At 40.2% G+C, this 16,917-nt stretch overlaps 1 protein-coding gene across 2 annotated transcripts in view; it reads right to left on the reverse strand.

Annotated features, from left to right (window-relative positions):
- Positions 1-16,917, reverse strand: part of cltcl1 (clathrin, heavy chain-like 1) — a 41,146-nt gene that overhangs the window by 18,824 nt on the left and 5,405 nt on the right. For both annotated transcript variants that reach the window (XM_061729501.1, XM_061729502.1), the window contains exons 2-17: positions 11,379-11,586; positions 9,587-9,855; positions 7,942-8,103; positions 7,693-7,806; positions 7,439-7,612; positions 6,529-6,726; positions 6,231-6,431; positions 5,942-6,094; positions 5,251-5,373; positions 4,594-4,731; positions 3,356-3,520; positions 3,074-3,254; positions 2,115-2,278; positions 1,890-2,015; positions 1,643-1,785; positions 554-788 (exon numbers count right to left, since the gene is read on the reverse strand). In XM_061729501.1, coding sequence (XP_061585485.1) covers positions 554-788; positions 1,643-1,785; positions 1,890-2,015; positions 2,115-2,278; positions 3,074-3,254; positions 3,356-3,520; positions 4,594-4,731; positions 5,251-5,373; positions 5,942-6,094; positions 6,231-6,431; positions 6,529-6,726; positions 7,439-7,612; positions 7,693-7,806; positions 7,942-8,103; positions 9,587-9,855; positions 11,379-11,586 — 2,754 coding nt within the window. The remainder of the gene's footprint in view (positions 1-553; positions 789-1,642; positions 1,786-1,889; positions 2,016-2,114; positions 2,279-3,073; positions 3,255-3,355; positions 3,521-4,593; positions 4,732-5,250; positions 5,374-5,941; positions 6,095-6,230; positions 6,432-6,528; positions 6,727-7,438; positions 7,613-7,692; positions 7,807-7,941; positions 8,104-9,586; positions 9,856-11,378; positions 11,587-16,917) is intronic.

Below are 16,917 nucleotides of genomic sequence, written 5' to 3' on the forward strand. Positions count from 1 at the left end.
ACAGTTTTCTGAACTTATCAATATGACTCTGTCCTTCACAGGATAAGTATAATGGATCACTGCAAAAACTCAAAATCTTAACAAGAATATTTGTCTTATTTCTAGTTAAAATGTCTCATTTTAGTCAAATAAATCTCATTACACTTAAAACAAGACTCATCACTGGAAAAAACAACAATTTTCACCTGTTTCAAGTAGATTTTCACTCGAAATAAGTAGAAAAATCTGCCAGTGGAACAAGATTTTTTTGCTTGTAATGAGAAGATAAATCTTGTCCCACTGGCAGATTTTTCTACTTATTTCAAGTGAAAATTTACTTGAAACAGGTGAAAATTGTCAAATAAGTTATTTTTCTGGTGATGACCTTAAATGTTGAAATAGCAGTAAAACCACATTCATTGATGAAATGACATAAGGGATGGAAAGGGGGGATGGCAGTTTTACAGGGGGGATGATTTGGACCGTTTTTATTTCAAGGGGGATGCCACCCCCCCTCATCCCCCCTCAACACCAGTACTGGCTCTCTGAATGTGGGGCGACACCATGTACACACCTTGATGAGGTCCAGGTCACACTGGCCTCTCTCGTACGCCACGCACGCCAGGTGGGGGTCTCTTTTCTCACAGTAGCGTCCCACTACAGCGCTGTCGTAAAACGGGTTCTCCTTCAGGAAGCGCTCCGGGGTGTTGTTGCTGTCGATGTAAATCTTGGCCAGGGCATTGTGGGTAGCTGGCTCCTCGCAGCCTTCGTGGATACGCGACTCCAGCCATGGCAACAGGAGCTTCAGCCTGGTGAGACCGTGGGGGAAAAAATGCTGAATTATGTCCAGGAAGGTGAAAAACACATTTCAGACACAAGCCGTAACATTTTGTGTAAAACAAAACCAAAAAAAACGGTATCTTCTTAAATAATTTCACTATAATTAAGACATCAAGCTTCTTTTTTGTGTTCTGTTTTGTACAGTCCTCTGACTTTGTTTTTTTTTCTTCCTGCAGTGTAATGCACAGCGTCAAAACTAGATGGCGATGTTGCACATTCAGTCCCCGAGCATTCATGTTTGTCATGTCTCAGGTTCATGTTTGTTGGCACCGAAAGTAGGACGGCTTATCGGTCTCGCATCATTCAGGCATCCGTGAAAAATACTGTTGGGAAACAATTTTTTCTGAGACGCAAAGAAAAACAAAATTTGCACTGAGAAAGGAAAGAAGAAAATACTGCACTGAAATATAAATATTTATTCCAGCCCCAGCCAGCATATCCTACTGTACTTGTCAATGTGCAGATTTCTGGTTTTCTCAGTGTGCAGCAATTTATGGAGGTCATACCAGCAGAACACTACGGTGTAAGTGGTCATTAGTCACTTATTAAATATTCACACTGCAGTAAGAACCGTTAAAAAAGGTCATTTCTGCACCAAATCACTTTTTTGCAATGGTGTACCAAGTCTTTTAAGTATAACTAAATCCATGCCTATCTGTTCATTTTGCTTTTTATTCTATTTATTCCATTAATTTCCCTTTTGGGCACTTTGTATAAATTTCATTTCAATTTAAAAATCAGTCAAGTTCTTTCATATTTGTCCCGTCAGTGGTTTTAATGTTGTGCCTATTGATGACAAAACAGTGGATCCATTCAGCCTCACCTGTTCCTTTTCTCCACCTCCTCCACCAGTTCGTCGGTGGAAAACTGCCCCCTGACCACCATGATCAGGTTTTTGATGACGTCCTCAGAACAGTCCACGTCCAACAAGCCGCCGATCACCACAGGCAGTCGACTGGGGTTCACCTGAGAACACGTGCAGAAAACCACAAAAAAGTTGCTCCTTAATTACACCCAGACATCTGTCAGGTAGCAACTGTTCATGCACAGAGTCTCAGTCTTGAACTCACTTTCTGTACGTAGATTTCGATGTATTTCTGCAGACTGTTGCGGTAGAGGTAGAGAACCAGATCATGGACAAAGTCAAAGCGGTCGCAGACAATGATGAGAGGCAGCTGGTCCGTTAGTTTAGCCTCCTGGGAATAGTACAAAGGTGAAAACCATTTGAGATCAATTATATGCATGAGTAGGCTAAAGAAAAATATGAGTCACGACACTTTAGGAGGTATTCATACCTTGAGGAAGTTTTTAACCCGCTCTGGGTCATAGCAGTTACTTTCCCTACAGATTCTCTCCACCTCTTTGATTTGTCCCGTCTTGCAGGCAGCCTGTATGTACTTGAAGTGAACGTCGGGCTCCTGACTGAAGTTCACGATGGACCCGAGGAAGTAAAACAAGCCTTGGAAGGAGATGGCAGGGGAAGAAACAGAACAGTTAGCTGTAGCTCTCATGACTGGAAACATGCAAAAAGGGGAGTTGGAGCACTAATTTAAAAACAAACCCACTTTAATCTATCATGACCAGAAATTTTGGTTATCTATACTTCCCTGGAGTAATTATTTTTCAGACGACTTTTTACTTTTACTCCTTACATTTTCACATAATTATCTGTACTTTTTACTCCTTACATTTTAAAAACAGCCTCGTTACTCTATTTCATTTCGGCCTTTAAAAAAAAACTATCCAGTTAAATTGCTCCATCCAGATAGTGAATTTGGTTGTGGTTGTTTCAGATGTTCTTGTCCAGTTTTGTTCTTACATCCGTTCCCTCAGATTCCTGCAACTAAACTTGGATGTACATTCCAATAAAGGTTAGGATAAATGATAACATGCCTCTGAAGTTTGACTTTTTGCATCATTACAATACTTATAGGCAACTAGTCATCATATCTCCTGCTCTCTGAAACACATGTTAATGCTCAATAGTACACATATATGCTTCTTTAATATATTTGCATTATACTAAGATGCATTCATTTTCAATGGCTTTTTTACCCCTTACATTACTTTTACTTTTATACTTTAAGTAGTTTTGAAACCAGTACTTTTATACTTTTACTTGAGTAAAAAACTGAGTTGATACTTCAACAGTATTTTTAAACTCTAGTATCTACAGTATACTTCTACCTGAGTAATGAATGTGAATACTTTTGACACCTCTGATCATGACGATAATGATAATTCTACCACCTACCCTCATAACTCTTGAAGGACTCAAACAGCTCCACTAGTGCCTGAGTTCCCAGCTGCTCGTGATACTTGGATGCCACTTGGACACACAGCTGCAGGTTCTGCCTGATGTTAGCAGACAGCATGGCCCTTAAACACTCCAAAGAGTCTTCCACTGACAAGGAGCCGAAAAAGTTTACCAGCCACTACATTAAAAACAAGACAAATAAATACAGAGGACAGGTGAGCTGGTGCTTCTCCCGGTGGAGCAGCATTTGCAAGCGTGATCCCGCTGTGGGAGGCGTACCTCGGGGTTCAGCAGATGCGTGTGCACCACGGCTCGTTTGATGTCGTAGAGGTCGGTGTAGTGCTCCAGAGCTCTCTGCAGCAGCCCGGCCTTCTCACACAGCTGGGCCACGTGGGCCCGATCATAGTGCGTGAACATCTGGTTCCCCAGGATGGCATCTGCTACCTAGAAATGTTGGTGCACACATGAGCACACGGTGCATGTTTGATATTACCGAGTGTCATTTTGCATCTGGGGTGAAGACCGTCACATGGATCTCATGAACGATTCTCAACTAATCCCTTCACTGCCCATGTACAGGGAAGGGGAAAAAGCAGCCAATGGTGTTGAAGGAGAGCATCAAACACCAGCTTCAAGTTCATTTTACCATCAGTATAGATTGGTTATTGCTTTAATTGCTTCCCAAATGTTTTGTTGGAGGTTGAATCATCAGAACTGCTGTTTAGGTGGCTGCATAAATCTTAGGGCTGGGCGATATATTGAGATTTTAATATGTATCGATATATTTTCAAACGCGATATGGTACGAGACAATACAGTTTATATCAATTTAAAAAAAAAATATATGATTTTGATATAGCTTATTTTGTGACAAATTGACGAATGTTTTATTTGAGATTTGCACAAATGTTTTGTTATTTGCACAACTGTCAACCTCAGTGGAAAAGTCTGCCTGTTACTGTCTACATTGTATTAATTGCACAGTGTATTTGAATGTAATTGTTATGCAGGAAAGAGATATTTGTTTTATTTTATTCAAGAAGCATTTTTATTCTATATATGCAGGCAGTTTATTTTTATTTCATTTGTTTTATACATTTTGATATTGTGCAGACCTCTGTTAATAAAGGAACCTGTGTGACATTTGGCACGAGGCTTTGTATTAAAACTGACTGTTTTTTTAAGGGTTTGCCTCAGAAAAAAAATGAAGCTAACAGAGATGCTATGCTATAATGCTTTGGGGGAAACCCCAATTATGGCACAGAAAAAATATCGATATATATCGAGTATCGCCATTCAGCGAGAAAATATCGAGATATGACTTTTGGTCCATATCGCCCAGCCCTAAATCTGCAGTTTTGTATCCTCCATATACCCACAATGGGTCCTCTACCCTGGGTGTAAAAGCTGCTCTTGGCTACTGACAGATGGATGTAGACATCAACAGCATCTTTAATATTATCAAACGGTAAATGTATTTTTTTTTTGTGTAAGCAAGAGCAGAAAATGTCAGTTCACCTGGGGTGCGTGTATCAAGTTCATCTCAAGCAGGCGGGTCTGCAAGTGACCTTCAGCTGGCCGGTTGTTCTTCAAAGCATCCAACAGGAAGGAGGTGCACTGCTGGATCAAGCTGCCCTCCATGAAAACATCTACAATCTACCAAAGAGAAAAATACAATTACAAAACAAATTAGAAAAAGAAAAAAAAGGAGGTGAAAGGACACAAACCAGACACAGATTTTCTTTTTTCTCCCCCTTCCATCTGTAAAGCATGATTTGAATCATCTTGCCAGGTCACACATTATTAAACACCACATGCCCCGCTGCCAGATGTTTCTGCTTTTATTCACTGGCACCGTTGCAGGCAAAGGCTGAAAGAGGAAAACAGGTCCAACTTCTGTTTCATCCTCGTCCGTTTGAGACGGAGCAGAGCGATGGAGGGGCTGTAAAAGAACGAGGGAGTCACTGACTCAGTGAATTCCTGAGATTGCTGGCACATCTGGAATAACACAGATGGCGGCTCCCACACCAGGCACGGTGTGTGTGTGTGTGTGTGTGTGTGTGTGTGTGTGTGTGTGTGTGTGTGTGTTTAGCACATGGGTTCAGTACGGGCAAACGGGCAGCAGGCGTAGCAGTCGGGTCATTCTAGTAAAGCGGTTGCATTGAAGTGTGATACCTGGTTGATGTTGGCGAGCGGCTCCTCATCCTGAACCAGCATCTGGGCAAACTGCAGTCCCTGGTCGGGATTGACGCGCATTACATTCCTCAACAGAAAAACCCAGTCTGGGGTGTAGCCCACCTACCCAAGTGCAGAGGGAGTGAAAAGGAAATTATGACTGAACCTTAAAACACTCATTCATACTCATTTTACATATTAAAAACACCTGAAAACTGAAACAAAGAAGGAAAATAATGTTCAATATAAGGCTGGGCGATTTTGGACAAAAATAAAATCCCGATTTTTTTTCTCTAAAAACCCGATTTTCGATTACAATTTTTTTGGTAAAACTACAAAAGACAATGGAATAAATTATTTCAAATATTTTATCTTTATTTTTAAAGAAAAATAGCAAACAAATTTCCCTATTAGGAATGAAGTGCAATTGAAATATACTGTAAATCCTCCTTGAGTTTAGTAAAGTGACAACATTTACAATTTTCTTGACCAAACAAAGATGACTAGACGAGCTCTGTCTGTAATGCAGCCAGCTGCAAAAAAGGAAAAGATTTTCCTTTTTTCAACATCGTCTTGATTAATAAATCCGATTTAGATTTAAAATCGATTAATCGCACAGCCCTAGTTCAATATAACATTCATATTCTTCAATCCCAGCAATAGAAGAGCGGAGCCAACGCTCCCTGAATACCTTTTTAGCATACAGCACTATCTTCTGGAACTGGCCAGTCTCAGCAAAGCACTGAATGACCTTGTTGGGAACGTTAGCTCTAAGGTACACACTAAGAGCCAGGGTTGGGTCCGTTGTTTTCACCAGATCTCCCAGCTCCTCTGAGCACTCCAGCTGCAACACAAATACACACTTATTAATTACGAGCCGTGCTGGGAGCCATCCCGCCAGTCCATTGCGTGGCCGGCAACAATTAGTCCGAGTTCAACAAAGCCGCCTTGTTGTTGAAACGCCCCCCCCTCGGCCCTACCTTGTCCTCCTTCAGCCACTTCTCCAGGAGCTGCTTGCGGCCCTGCTGCAGGACGGGCCTGCACAGTTCCAGAGACTCGAACTTGTTGAGCTGGCCCTGGTCCAAAAGAATGCCAAAGTACTGCAGGAGCGGAGAGGCCTGACCCGGCTGAGCCGGGACACTCTGGAACTTACGGATCGTTTCTGCCGTCCGAAGGATACCCTGGAAAAAAAACACAGTGTACAAAAGTAGAAACGTTAACACCTGGTGCGCATTACAATGTCCAAACAGCTCATTACCGCAGGAGGGATTGGTTTACCTTGGGTGCTGATGCAGCAACCTTCGCAGACTCGGAATAACTTCCCTGGGCAAACAGAGTGTTGAACTTCCTGGCAAACAGCTCCTCGGCCCCGGCCAGATTGGACCTGACAGCCATCCGGAAGGCCAGATCTGGGTTCTGCAGGACGTTTGTGGCATAATTGACAATGTTTTCTTCTTCAACACACACTGACAAGACCTATGAAGAGAAAAATAGAACACAATGTGAATATTGCTGCTGATGAACAACAAAACACTTCAGCATTTCATGCTAATGTTTTCCGTAAGGCAAGATTAATAGTTCAATATTGAACTATAGGTTGAAAATGGCAGATATAGTTGAACTTCAAACTTTAAAAATAATGTTTAAAGCAAAAAATAGATCGTTACCAGAACAGTTACAAAATGTGTTCAGATTGGAGGATGAGGACAAGAGACTTAAACTTGATTTCAAACATACTTTTGCAAGGCTAAACATAAAACAAATGTGTATTTCTACTACAGGTGTAAAATTATGGCATGGACAAAGCAAGGAACTGAAAAGTTGCACAAGTTTGTATCAGCTTAAGAAAATGTTTAAAAAAGAAAGGATAAGTGCCTAGAAAAAAGAAGAAGGAGAAAGAGAAAAAAATAGATAGAAGAGTGGTATTTTTGTTTGTTTTCTTGTTATAAATATGTGTATAGATAGATTGGTGTTCAGTAAGTCAACGTAATAGTATTAACAGAGAGGGGCAGGTATCATAAGTTTTCTTCTTCCTGCTCCTTTTCTTTCATGGTGATAATGTGTACTTCATGGAATTTTGTACAACATTATTATATATATTAGAAATGAAATTAAATATTCATCTTCCACATCAAGAGTAGACTTTTTTTTTGCTGACACATTGAAAACCTAATCATGGTTTGCTTACTTGTCCCTTCTTGTTGACACCGATGATCCCCGACGTGGTCTCGTGGGGGGCCGTTACAAAAATGGTCTCTGCGCTGATCCGGTTCATGTAGATACAGACCCCAGACTCCAGGTCGTAGAGGTGGATGTAGCCGTACTTGGTGATTAAATATATTACACCGTGCTTGTTGCCAATCTAAGCAGAACGATGAGAGAGAGGATTTCAGCACCTTCAAAAGCATCAAAAACTAATGAGTAGGGAAGGGGGAACCGTACCTGCATGGCAACTGGAAAATCTGTCTGAGCCTCTGGTGGGAAAAACACATCCACTGCTTTTTTAGCAAATGGCTGGTTTCCTGTAGCCGGCTGACCAACTTCAATGATGTGCAACTAGAGAACAAAGTCCACATGAATAAAGTTTGCCGGTACAGAAATTACAGCCATTAATACAACTATTGACGGTAATCATTCCAGGTTTGTTCAGGGGTTAAGATTGTGACACAAGTTCAATGTGAAGGCTCTCACCTTTCCACCAGCCTGTGAGCGCACTGCAAAGCAAAAGAGGGTGGAGGACTGGGCATTTCCCTCCACTTTAAACTCCCCGAAGGCGGCAGCATGGCCTTCGATGGGCTGGGAGACTTTCCTGTCGACGGAATACAGCTGCATCGCCCCAACCACGCGGTTTTGCTGCAAAAACAGGAGGAAAAGGAACTATTAGTGATTCTTAAGTCTAGGAACATTTCAGAATTTGTTCCTTAAACTTTAACACGATAGTTCAAATGCAGGGTAATGCATGTGCAGTGATGCATGTGAAGTTTAAATATTTGATGAAACATGGCTGATAGTATAGTTCTTAGCGAATATGCTCATTTAAGACTACAATTATTAGAGACTATTGGTTTTTTGCACATTTCCAACTAGCTTGCAGCAACAATAAAAACTGAATAAAAAGAGCATATTATTATGCTGTTAACCTACATATACTGTATGACAAGCCAGGACAACCCGCTCCAGTACCATGTTTACAGTCTGGAGTTAAGAGAGGCGTGGAGAATGCAAACTTGATCTTATGCTCCACTCTCTTCAGGGTTGAAATACCAAACATTCGTGGCTTCAACAATTTGTTAAAGTGACAGCATTCAGCGTTCCAGACATGTCTCTTTTGCATTACTTCACAGTTTCATCCCGAAATGCCACAGCATGCACTACATTTGCCACTGGTGCAGGATTGGTCAGGGAACCCAATGAGGTTTAATAAAATCAGTTTCAGTTTTCACACAAAATCTATTTTGTTTCAGAAAAAAAGAAAAAGGAAAATCCATCCAAAAGGGCAGAGAGTCTGCAACGTCTGCAAAAAACACCAGAGGTGGTGGATGAAGCTGCCAAAATATGAATTTGTTTTAACATATTTCAGCTTATAGTGTTGAGAGATACAAATGTGCCCGAGTACAGAGTGTACTTGACACTAAAATGATCTTTGGGGCTTCAATTGAAACAACTCCCAACACAGTCATTTCTTCTGTATGCAGGAAGTTTATATGCAAAAAGAATAAATACATACTTGTGTAAAGTGCCCTTAGGTTCTCTCAGATCAACCCCTTACATCTCTTTTAGACTTACAAAAAAAAAATCCAAGATGGAAACAATAAAATGATTAAGTTTCAAATTGCTAGTCCACATACCAGAAGTGACATCACAACAGCAACACCCATCTTTAAAACACAGACTCTTGAGTATCATCTGCTTGTTTTAAAGTGCTTCACATGCATCACAAGTAGTATAGAGAGGACTCTTCCAGCATAAATATTTTATGTATGGGATCATAAAAAAAAAAACAAGACAGAGAAACTCACCTTAGACTTAAAACAAGACATATTACACAGTGTTATTATTAATATTATTAAAACAAAAACAGTTCATTAGTAAAATATGAAACTAAGTGAAAACAGCTTCATCTCTCATTTTCCCCCTAAATCAGCAGCCAGTAAATCATTTTTCACAGAGAGAAATGCAGAGTTTTTAAAAGCTCTGTGGGATTGCAGGCTTTGATTAGTCAGGCGTGTAAGATCCAGAGCAGGGAGGACAAATAGTTTTCAAGTTCACATTTCTGTCATGTGCTTTTCTGCTGGATGAGGCAAGAGTAAACAAGTCCGTGTGTGTGACTTCATACCTGCGCAGAGATTCCTATCAGCAGGAGCCACTTCTGCTGCTCGTCAGTTCTGTAGTTAATGATCTGACACCCCGCCAGACTGGCATGCCGATCGAATACTTTGGCCGGCTGGGAATCCCCCTCCATGCTCCAGTGGTAGACGGCTGAGTCCGTCACCAGGGCAACGGTGTTTACCGATATCCACTTCCAGAACATGACTTCCTCCGTCATGGTGTGAGCCTTCATCTTACTCTTGATCTCAATGTTGAAGATCTGCAGCGTCTTGGCAGCTGAGGGGAGGTGAGGGGGCAGACGTGGAGGGGGGGTAAGGGGGGAGGGGGACGTGAGTGAGACAAGCAGGCACCAGGAAGTTGAAAGTCAAGGTTTTTGTGTTTTTTTAAATGTAGCTAATACTGTATTATATGCTGCATAAATGCCACTTTCCTCTCTAATGGGATCCAAGCAGACGCCTGTGAAATCCCAGCTAAAGATATGGAATCTACACTTTTTGAGTTTGTTCGGCGGTTTTATTTTGTAAATAAAACAATCGTAGATATGACACTATGGTATTATATGGCAAATAAGACGCTATTTTAAATCAATAGCGAAAACTAAACTGTGTGCATTGGCGCCTGATTCAAAATGACCTGCTGCGAAGAGCAGATGGCAGCTTTAAAAAAAAAGAAAAGGCGATCAAGCTTTAAAATTTTTGTTTTCTAGTCCTACATGGTGTCTGATAACAACCTCCACTGACCTATAAACTTGTAATAAACACAGGTGATGTAATGCATGAGTCAGGTGAAGGCTGGAGCTGTTCTACAAACTGCCAACAGCGCACACACACACACACACACACTTTATGAAACATCAATGGCGTCCTCTGTGTGTGGCAATAAAATATCTCAACATTGATATGGCTGGTGGCACACGCTCACACAGGTGTACACACACACTCTTCACTGTTTGATATCTGATGATGCATCCCCACACACACACACACACACACACACACACACTCCACTAGCATACACCAAGTCATGCTAACACAGGAGCAGCTCTCATAACAGAGCAGTGTGCTGCAGCGGCCCGGGCTGCAGTAAGGGCCGAGGTATTAAAAGTTCCATACTGTTGTCTGTCTTGTAATTGATGAGTGGTCAAAATAGCTCTGCGTACTTGTGGGGGGATGTGGGGGAGGCTTTTATGAGAGAGACATGGCTACTGTATCATCACAACAGACGGACTGACAGACAGAAAGCAACTCACCGTCTGAGAAATGACAGAAAGCAAGGGAGGAAAAAGCAAAGTGTCAATCAGGTAAGAATGGAAAGACAAAGATAGACCACAGGGAAAGGGCAAACAAGGGTGTGCTTTGTTCAGAGACAGAGAGAGAGAGAGGGAGAGAAAGAGAGGGGGGAGAGAAGGGAGAGAGAGAGACACAGCATTATAGGCAAATTATCCTGATCAGCGTTTGTGCTTCAAGGGCTAGATACAGTAGCTGGGAATCAATTTGCACAACCAATTTAGTACATTGAGGCAATAGATGCGAGTGCACTTCACATATTTACAACACTGATGGAGCATTTCTTTTTCCACACTATGGTAACAAATATCTTACTTGATGGCTAAATCTGTTAAACTAGAAGCAAACACACAGTTTAAATGTCTTGCAGACGTCATTCTGGGAATTTAAGCCAAAATACTGACCTCTCTGCCTGGCCTAAAGCCACTAGTCATAACAGCAAAACATTTATTCTCTCACATCCATCTGCCCGTGATGCGCTTGTCTACATGTGTTGCCGTGTCTCAAATTTACCTTTTAAGGCAATGACCTTGCTGGCGGGGTTCATGATGGCACTGTCAGCAGAGATGGGTCTCCTCAGTGGGTTGGTGGGGTCCGACAGGTCCACGATCACCACCTGGTTCTGGTCGCCCACCTTCTCTCTGATGCAGATGAATTTGTCCGACTCCATGGTCAGGTAGCTGAAGCCGATGTTGGCCGGGTTCACGCCCAGGTTCTGCAGCTGAATGAAAACGTACAAAATAAAAAAAATCAGACGCATGAAGAACACATACGATATATAAACAAAACCCTCTTCCTCCTGTAGGGGGGGGTCACTGGACCCTCCAGACTCCGAGTAAGGGCAAGGGTTTGCACGAAGGGCAAAATATGTGGATCGAGTTGACCGAATTAAAATCTTGAGCCCATCGGCCAGCTTCTTTTGCTTTTAGATTTATTAGTGTAGAAGAAAAAAGTAGCGGATGCATGGCACAGAAAGTCCTGACCTTTTTAAATCATCTATCCATAAATCCACTGACTACACCGGAAGCCCTAACGTAAAGTTAGCCCTAACAAAATTCAACGGTATAGTAATTATAAACTTCTGCTGGAGAGTTAAAGAACTGACCAATGACCAGAGCTGGGTAGAGTAGCCAAAAATTTTACTCAAGTAAAAGTACTGTTACTTCAGAATAATATGACTCAAGTAGAAGTAAAAAGTAGTCATCCAAATAATTACTTGAGTAAAAGTAAAAAAGTACTTGGTGAAAAAACTACTCAAGTACTGAGTAACTTGAGTAACGTCTGATTTATTTTTTTAAACACAACCATTCAAACAGACAAAAGAACAAAAATAATCATCTTCAGGGAAATTAAATCGATAAAATAATTAAATTAAAATTAATAAAAAATAGCTTAAATTAAAATAATCTTAAAGTAAATTAAAGTACTTTAATAAATAAAACAGAATAAAAAATTAAATTAAGCACAATAGCACAAAATTTCATGCCTTTGTACTTTTCTTTTTTAACCAGGCTCCGCAGACAGAACTAGAACAAGCCCATGAACTCATATAAACTCTGTGTGTGTTTGAGTCTGTGTATGTATATGTAACAACACATGCAAAAACAAACATATTTCCCAAAGAATCACTCAGTGATGTCATGAGATTGGCGCGTATACGGAGGGGATAAAAGAAAAGTAACGAGCTCAATGTAGCCTAGCGGAGTAGGAGTAACAGTTTCTTCTTCACAAATCTACTCAAGTAAAAGTAAAAAGTATAGTGATTCAAAACTACTCCTAAAAGTACAAAATTTCCCCAAACTTACTCAAGTAAATGTAACGGAGTAAATGTAACTCGTTACTACACAACTCTGCCAGTGACAAGTTTACATCTTCAGAGTAAACAAGAATCTGGAACCAAAAGGAGACTGGCTTTGCTTCACATGAAGAAAGTAACTGCTACGGTCTAAAACGAGCATTTCTAAAGAGATATTACAGCATTTTACACTTTTATTCATGGACTCAACAGCTGCATCTTGTTTGTTATAAAATCTAGTAAATAGTTAAGTGTTCATGCAATAAAAAAAAGAATCTTATTTTGGATACATATGTATCTCGTCTGTTTAGGAATTAATTACAGACTCAATCTTTTTTAAGCAGGAGTTATAATCCTTTTAAGCGGTGCCTAAAAATGTGCTTATCTCAATATTACTGACTCACTGTACATCAGTACCTATTATGTAACTGTTAACTCATCACAAAATTCTGTGTAGCTTAATTATCAATTTACTGTAAGCTGCAGGTTGTGGCCGCAGATAGAGGAGACACCAGCAGCTGCAAAAGGGCAGCAGTTCTTCACACGGGTACAGTAAGGGCATTTCTCAACTTAGAAGATGTTCACGGGTTTCCCCCAACTGGCTCCAACACCAATTTGGTTCACCACGTCCACTGATGTGACTTCTCTAAGCCCACTAGTCCCTCCTCCAATAACAAACGTGATGTATAAGCTGGAAGCAGCAGACCAAACTGACTCCTGATCACATCAATACATGTTAAATGATTTTCATTTTTCAATACTTATACTTTATTTATTAATAGACTCAGGGTCCATTTAAAAAAGACAAACACACATACAAATTTAAAAAAGACAGTCATGCCAGTGTTTCCACATTGCTGATTGATATCTCACAGCACTCAGTCCAGGATTGGTCAACAGCATTAAAACAGAGTTTTGTGTGTCATTCAGTCGACAAATGAATCTATACATCAGTTTTCTCAACAGAGCATGAAAAGTGTTTATACGCATTTGACAGAATAACTCACTCGCACTACTGTTAGTTGTCAACTGTCAGTTTCCCAATACAATGTCTTCTACCTCATTTGATGCAGATAATATTTTGACTATGGGTTAAGGCCAGAAACACTGCAGATTCAGGGACTGTTAAGAGGATAGAGGTGAAAAAATAAATAAAAAAAAAAGAAGCCATGGGAATACAGTAGCAGTGGTTGCAGCTGACATTTGGGCTGCAGGGAATAAAAACAGCAGGAGGGAAGTCAAAACAGAGTTTTGATTAAAATAGCAGCACGTCTGTTCCACTTTTCTAGAGATATTCTTAAAGGTTGTTTCCCCAGACAGACATGGGGGGGGGGGGTCTGGTGGCACACAGAGACGGGGACGAAACCTGCACACTTTGGCTACAGCACCGTAAACTTTCCTGAATGTAATGGAAGAACTGACTAATATTTAACTTGCATTTGCAACAATGTAACCTTCATCCCGTCTCAAGCATCATGAACCACTCCGGCCTGGTGAACAGTTGCTGAGCGGAGAGGGCAGACCAACACGTGCACTCGTCCTCTGGTGACTGGACTGACTGCATTATGCAGTCTGAGGCAAGCAGAAAGGAATCCTTACGCTCATCACAAGGACAGTACTAGCTCTCAGTCGGCCGGCAGAGCGGGACAACAAGTCAGGACTGCTCAGCCGTTTAATGCCAGTCCTCTTCAAAACAGGAAGGATGTAAAGGTCAGCAAAGATCTGCTTTAAATCAAGAGGACTGATGGGATAAAATGATGAAGGCAGCATTAACTCAATTTTATCTTTAACTTTAATCTTTAGTGGAAAGTAGGGCTGTTCGATTAATCGATTTTAAATCGTAATCGCGATTATGTAATTAGAACGATGTTAAAACGTGAAAATCGTAAAATCGATTTTTCACTTTTTTTTTTTTTTTTTTTTTTTACACCTTGTCTGCACACATATTAATGATTGATACCATATTAATGATTGTAACATGCCACCGGGCATCCCTCAAGCCAGATGCGGTAGACCGGCTCGTGTTCCTTGCAAAAAACTTGCAAATGTGAATAGCAAATGTAATGACTGACATTACACACCTCTACCTCCTTCATGGGTTGCATTATTATTTAGCATGCAAAGACCCAGTTTAGTTTAATTAGAAAAGGTCTTGTTTTATTTAATTGGAAATATAACTTACTGTATGTTTGCAAGTGCTGATTTGCTGATTTTGTTTTTCAGAGATAAAACTTTATATTTTATTATATTTTTTAAAACTTTTTTTCAACTTATTTTACAGAGTTTTGCACTTTATTCATTCATTTTTGGTTTAATAAGAGCAAAGTTTGCAATTAAAGCCCAATGGGGCAAATGTTCAATAAAAAAAACAGCATATTTGAAATCATTTCTTTGCCTTTTGTCAATTTACAAAATAATGGTAATCGAAAATCGGATTTTGAGAGAAAAAAAAAAAATCGAGATTTTATTTTTGGGCAAAATCGAACAGCCCTAGTGGAAAGCTTGACACACCTTTGGAACTTTTCATTTATATGAACAGAACGAACCCTCACACATAAACTGAAACATACAAAAACATGATCAGAGCTAAAGCCAAAGCAAAAAAAAGGGAAAGGCAAATGCACCTTGGGTATTTTTGGTTTTACAGACTTACGTGTGTTGTCACACACTGCCTTAAGCATGTTACACACCAAACCTCCACTAAGAACAAGCATCACTGTGAGGCCCTCCTGCTGCGGTTTACTCACGTTGTAAAAAAAACTGAGAAAAAGGAGCACTTGAACACACCACAAAGACCACTTTCCAGCTGTCGGTAGTACATACATCTATGCCTGGAAATCAGAGCATAACTCTCCAGGACAGAAGAGGATGGTTATACAGATGTCATGCGATGAGAGAAACTGGGAAGATTACAGCACACATGGACACATTCTTGTCAAGTGTTGCTTGTTTTTTTGGAGACGTGGCGGTTGACAAATGAGGAGAGACACGTTGATCCAGACATCTGCTTTATGTCGTCGCTGCCACCTCCCTACTTTTGCACTCATTTGCTGAGCTACACAGCCAGTCAGAGATCTTCCTCACTGGCCGACCAAGCATCCAACGATCCTGCATGCTGAATCAGACGATAAAAAAAAAAGAACGAAAAACACTGACGAGGTATAGGGGCGCTGACGCTGCTTTGCTTATCATAAAGATAAGCAAAGCTTATGTCTGTTTAGTATAAAAGGGCCTTAATAGTCAAATAAATGTCTTAACAAAAGCAGAATAACTCGAGCAGACTGAGACTGAAAGCAAGCGATATGATGAATTAACCACTTCTCATTAGGGCTGTTCGATTAATCGATTTTAAATCGTAATCGCGATTATGTAATTAGAACGATGTTAAAACGTGAAAATCGTAAAATTTTTATTTTTTATTTTTACCTTGTCTGGACACATATTAATGATTGATACCATATTAATGATTGATGGAAATACCTCTCAATACCTGCGACAAGTGCCCCATCGGAGAGGCTCTTTAGTGTAGGAGGGGGCGTTGTAACATGCCACCGGGCACCATTATTATTTAGCATGCAAAGACCCAGTTTAGTTTAATTCGAAAATGTCTTGTTTTATTTAATTGGAAATATAACTCACTGTATGTTTGCAAGTGCTGATTTGCTGATTTTTTTTTTCAGAGATAAAACTTTATATTTTATTATATTTTTTAAAACTTTTTTTCAACTTATTTTACAGAATTTTGCACTTTATTCATTCATTTTTGGTTTAATAAGAGCAAAGTTTGCACTTAAAGCCCAATGGGGCAAATCTTCAATAAAAAAACAGCATATTTGAAATCATTTCTTTGCCTTTTGTCAATTCACAAAATAATCGTAAATCGGATTTTGAGAGAAAAAAAAAAAAAATCGAGATTTTATTTTTGGGCAAAATCGAACAGCCCTACTTCTCATCTAAGATAAAACAAAAAAAAACTCCCACTGGGCTTTCACACACATGTAGTGCAGTCCTGAAACGTTCCAGAAAAGGCAAGGATGGCATGTGGGATTGCAAATGTCAGAAACATTCACTGAGCTTTTTTTGGGCAGATTTTGCAACTGGCCCTTAGAAAAAGAAATTCCCAGAAGATTATCACACGATAAAATGTCCAAACATGTCAATTTGCATGCCAGTGAGACTTGCTTCCTACTCTGCTTCCACTGACCCTTTGACATTTTCCCCCCAGTCGGTCACTGCTACTGTGGATATGTTCAAAAA

The sequence above is a fragment of the Cololabis saira genome, chromosome 9 (assembly GCF_033807715.1).
Source record: "Cololabis saira isolate AMF1-May2022 chromosome 9, fColSai1.1, whole genome shotgun sequence".
Classification (NCBI taxonomy): domain Eukaryota; kingdom Metazoa; phylum Chordata; class Actinopteri; order Beloniformes; family Belonidae; genus Cololabis; species Cololabis saira.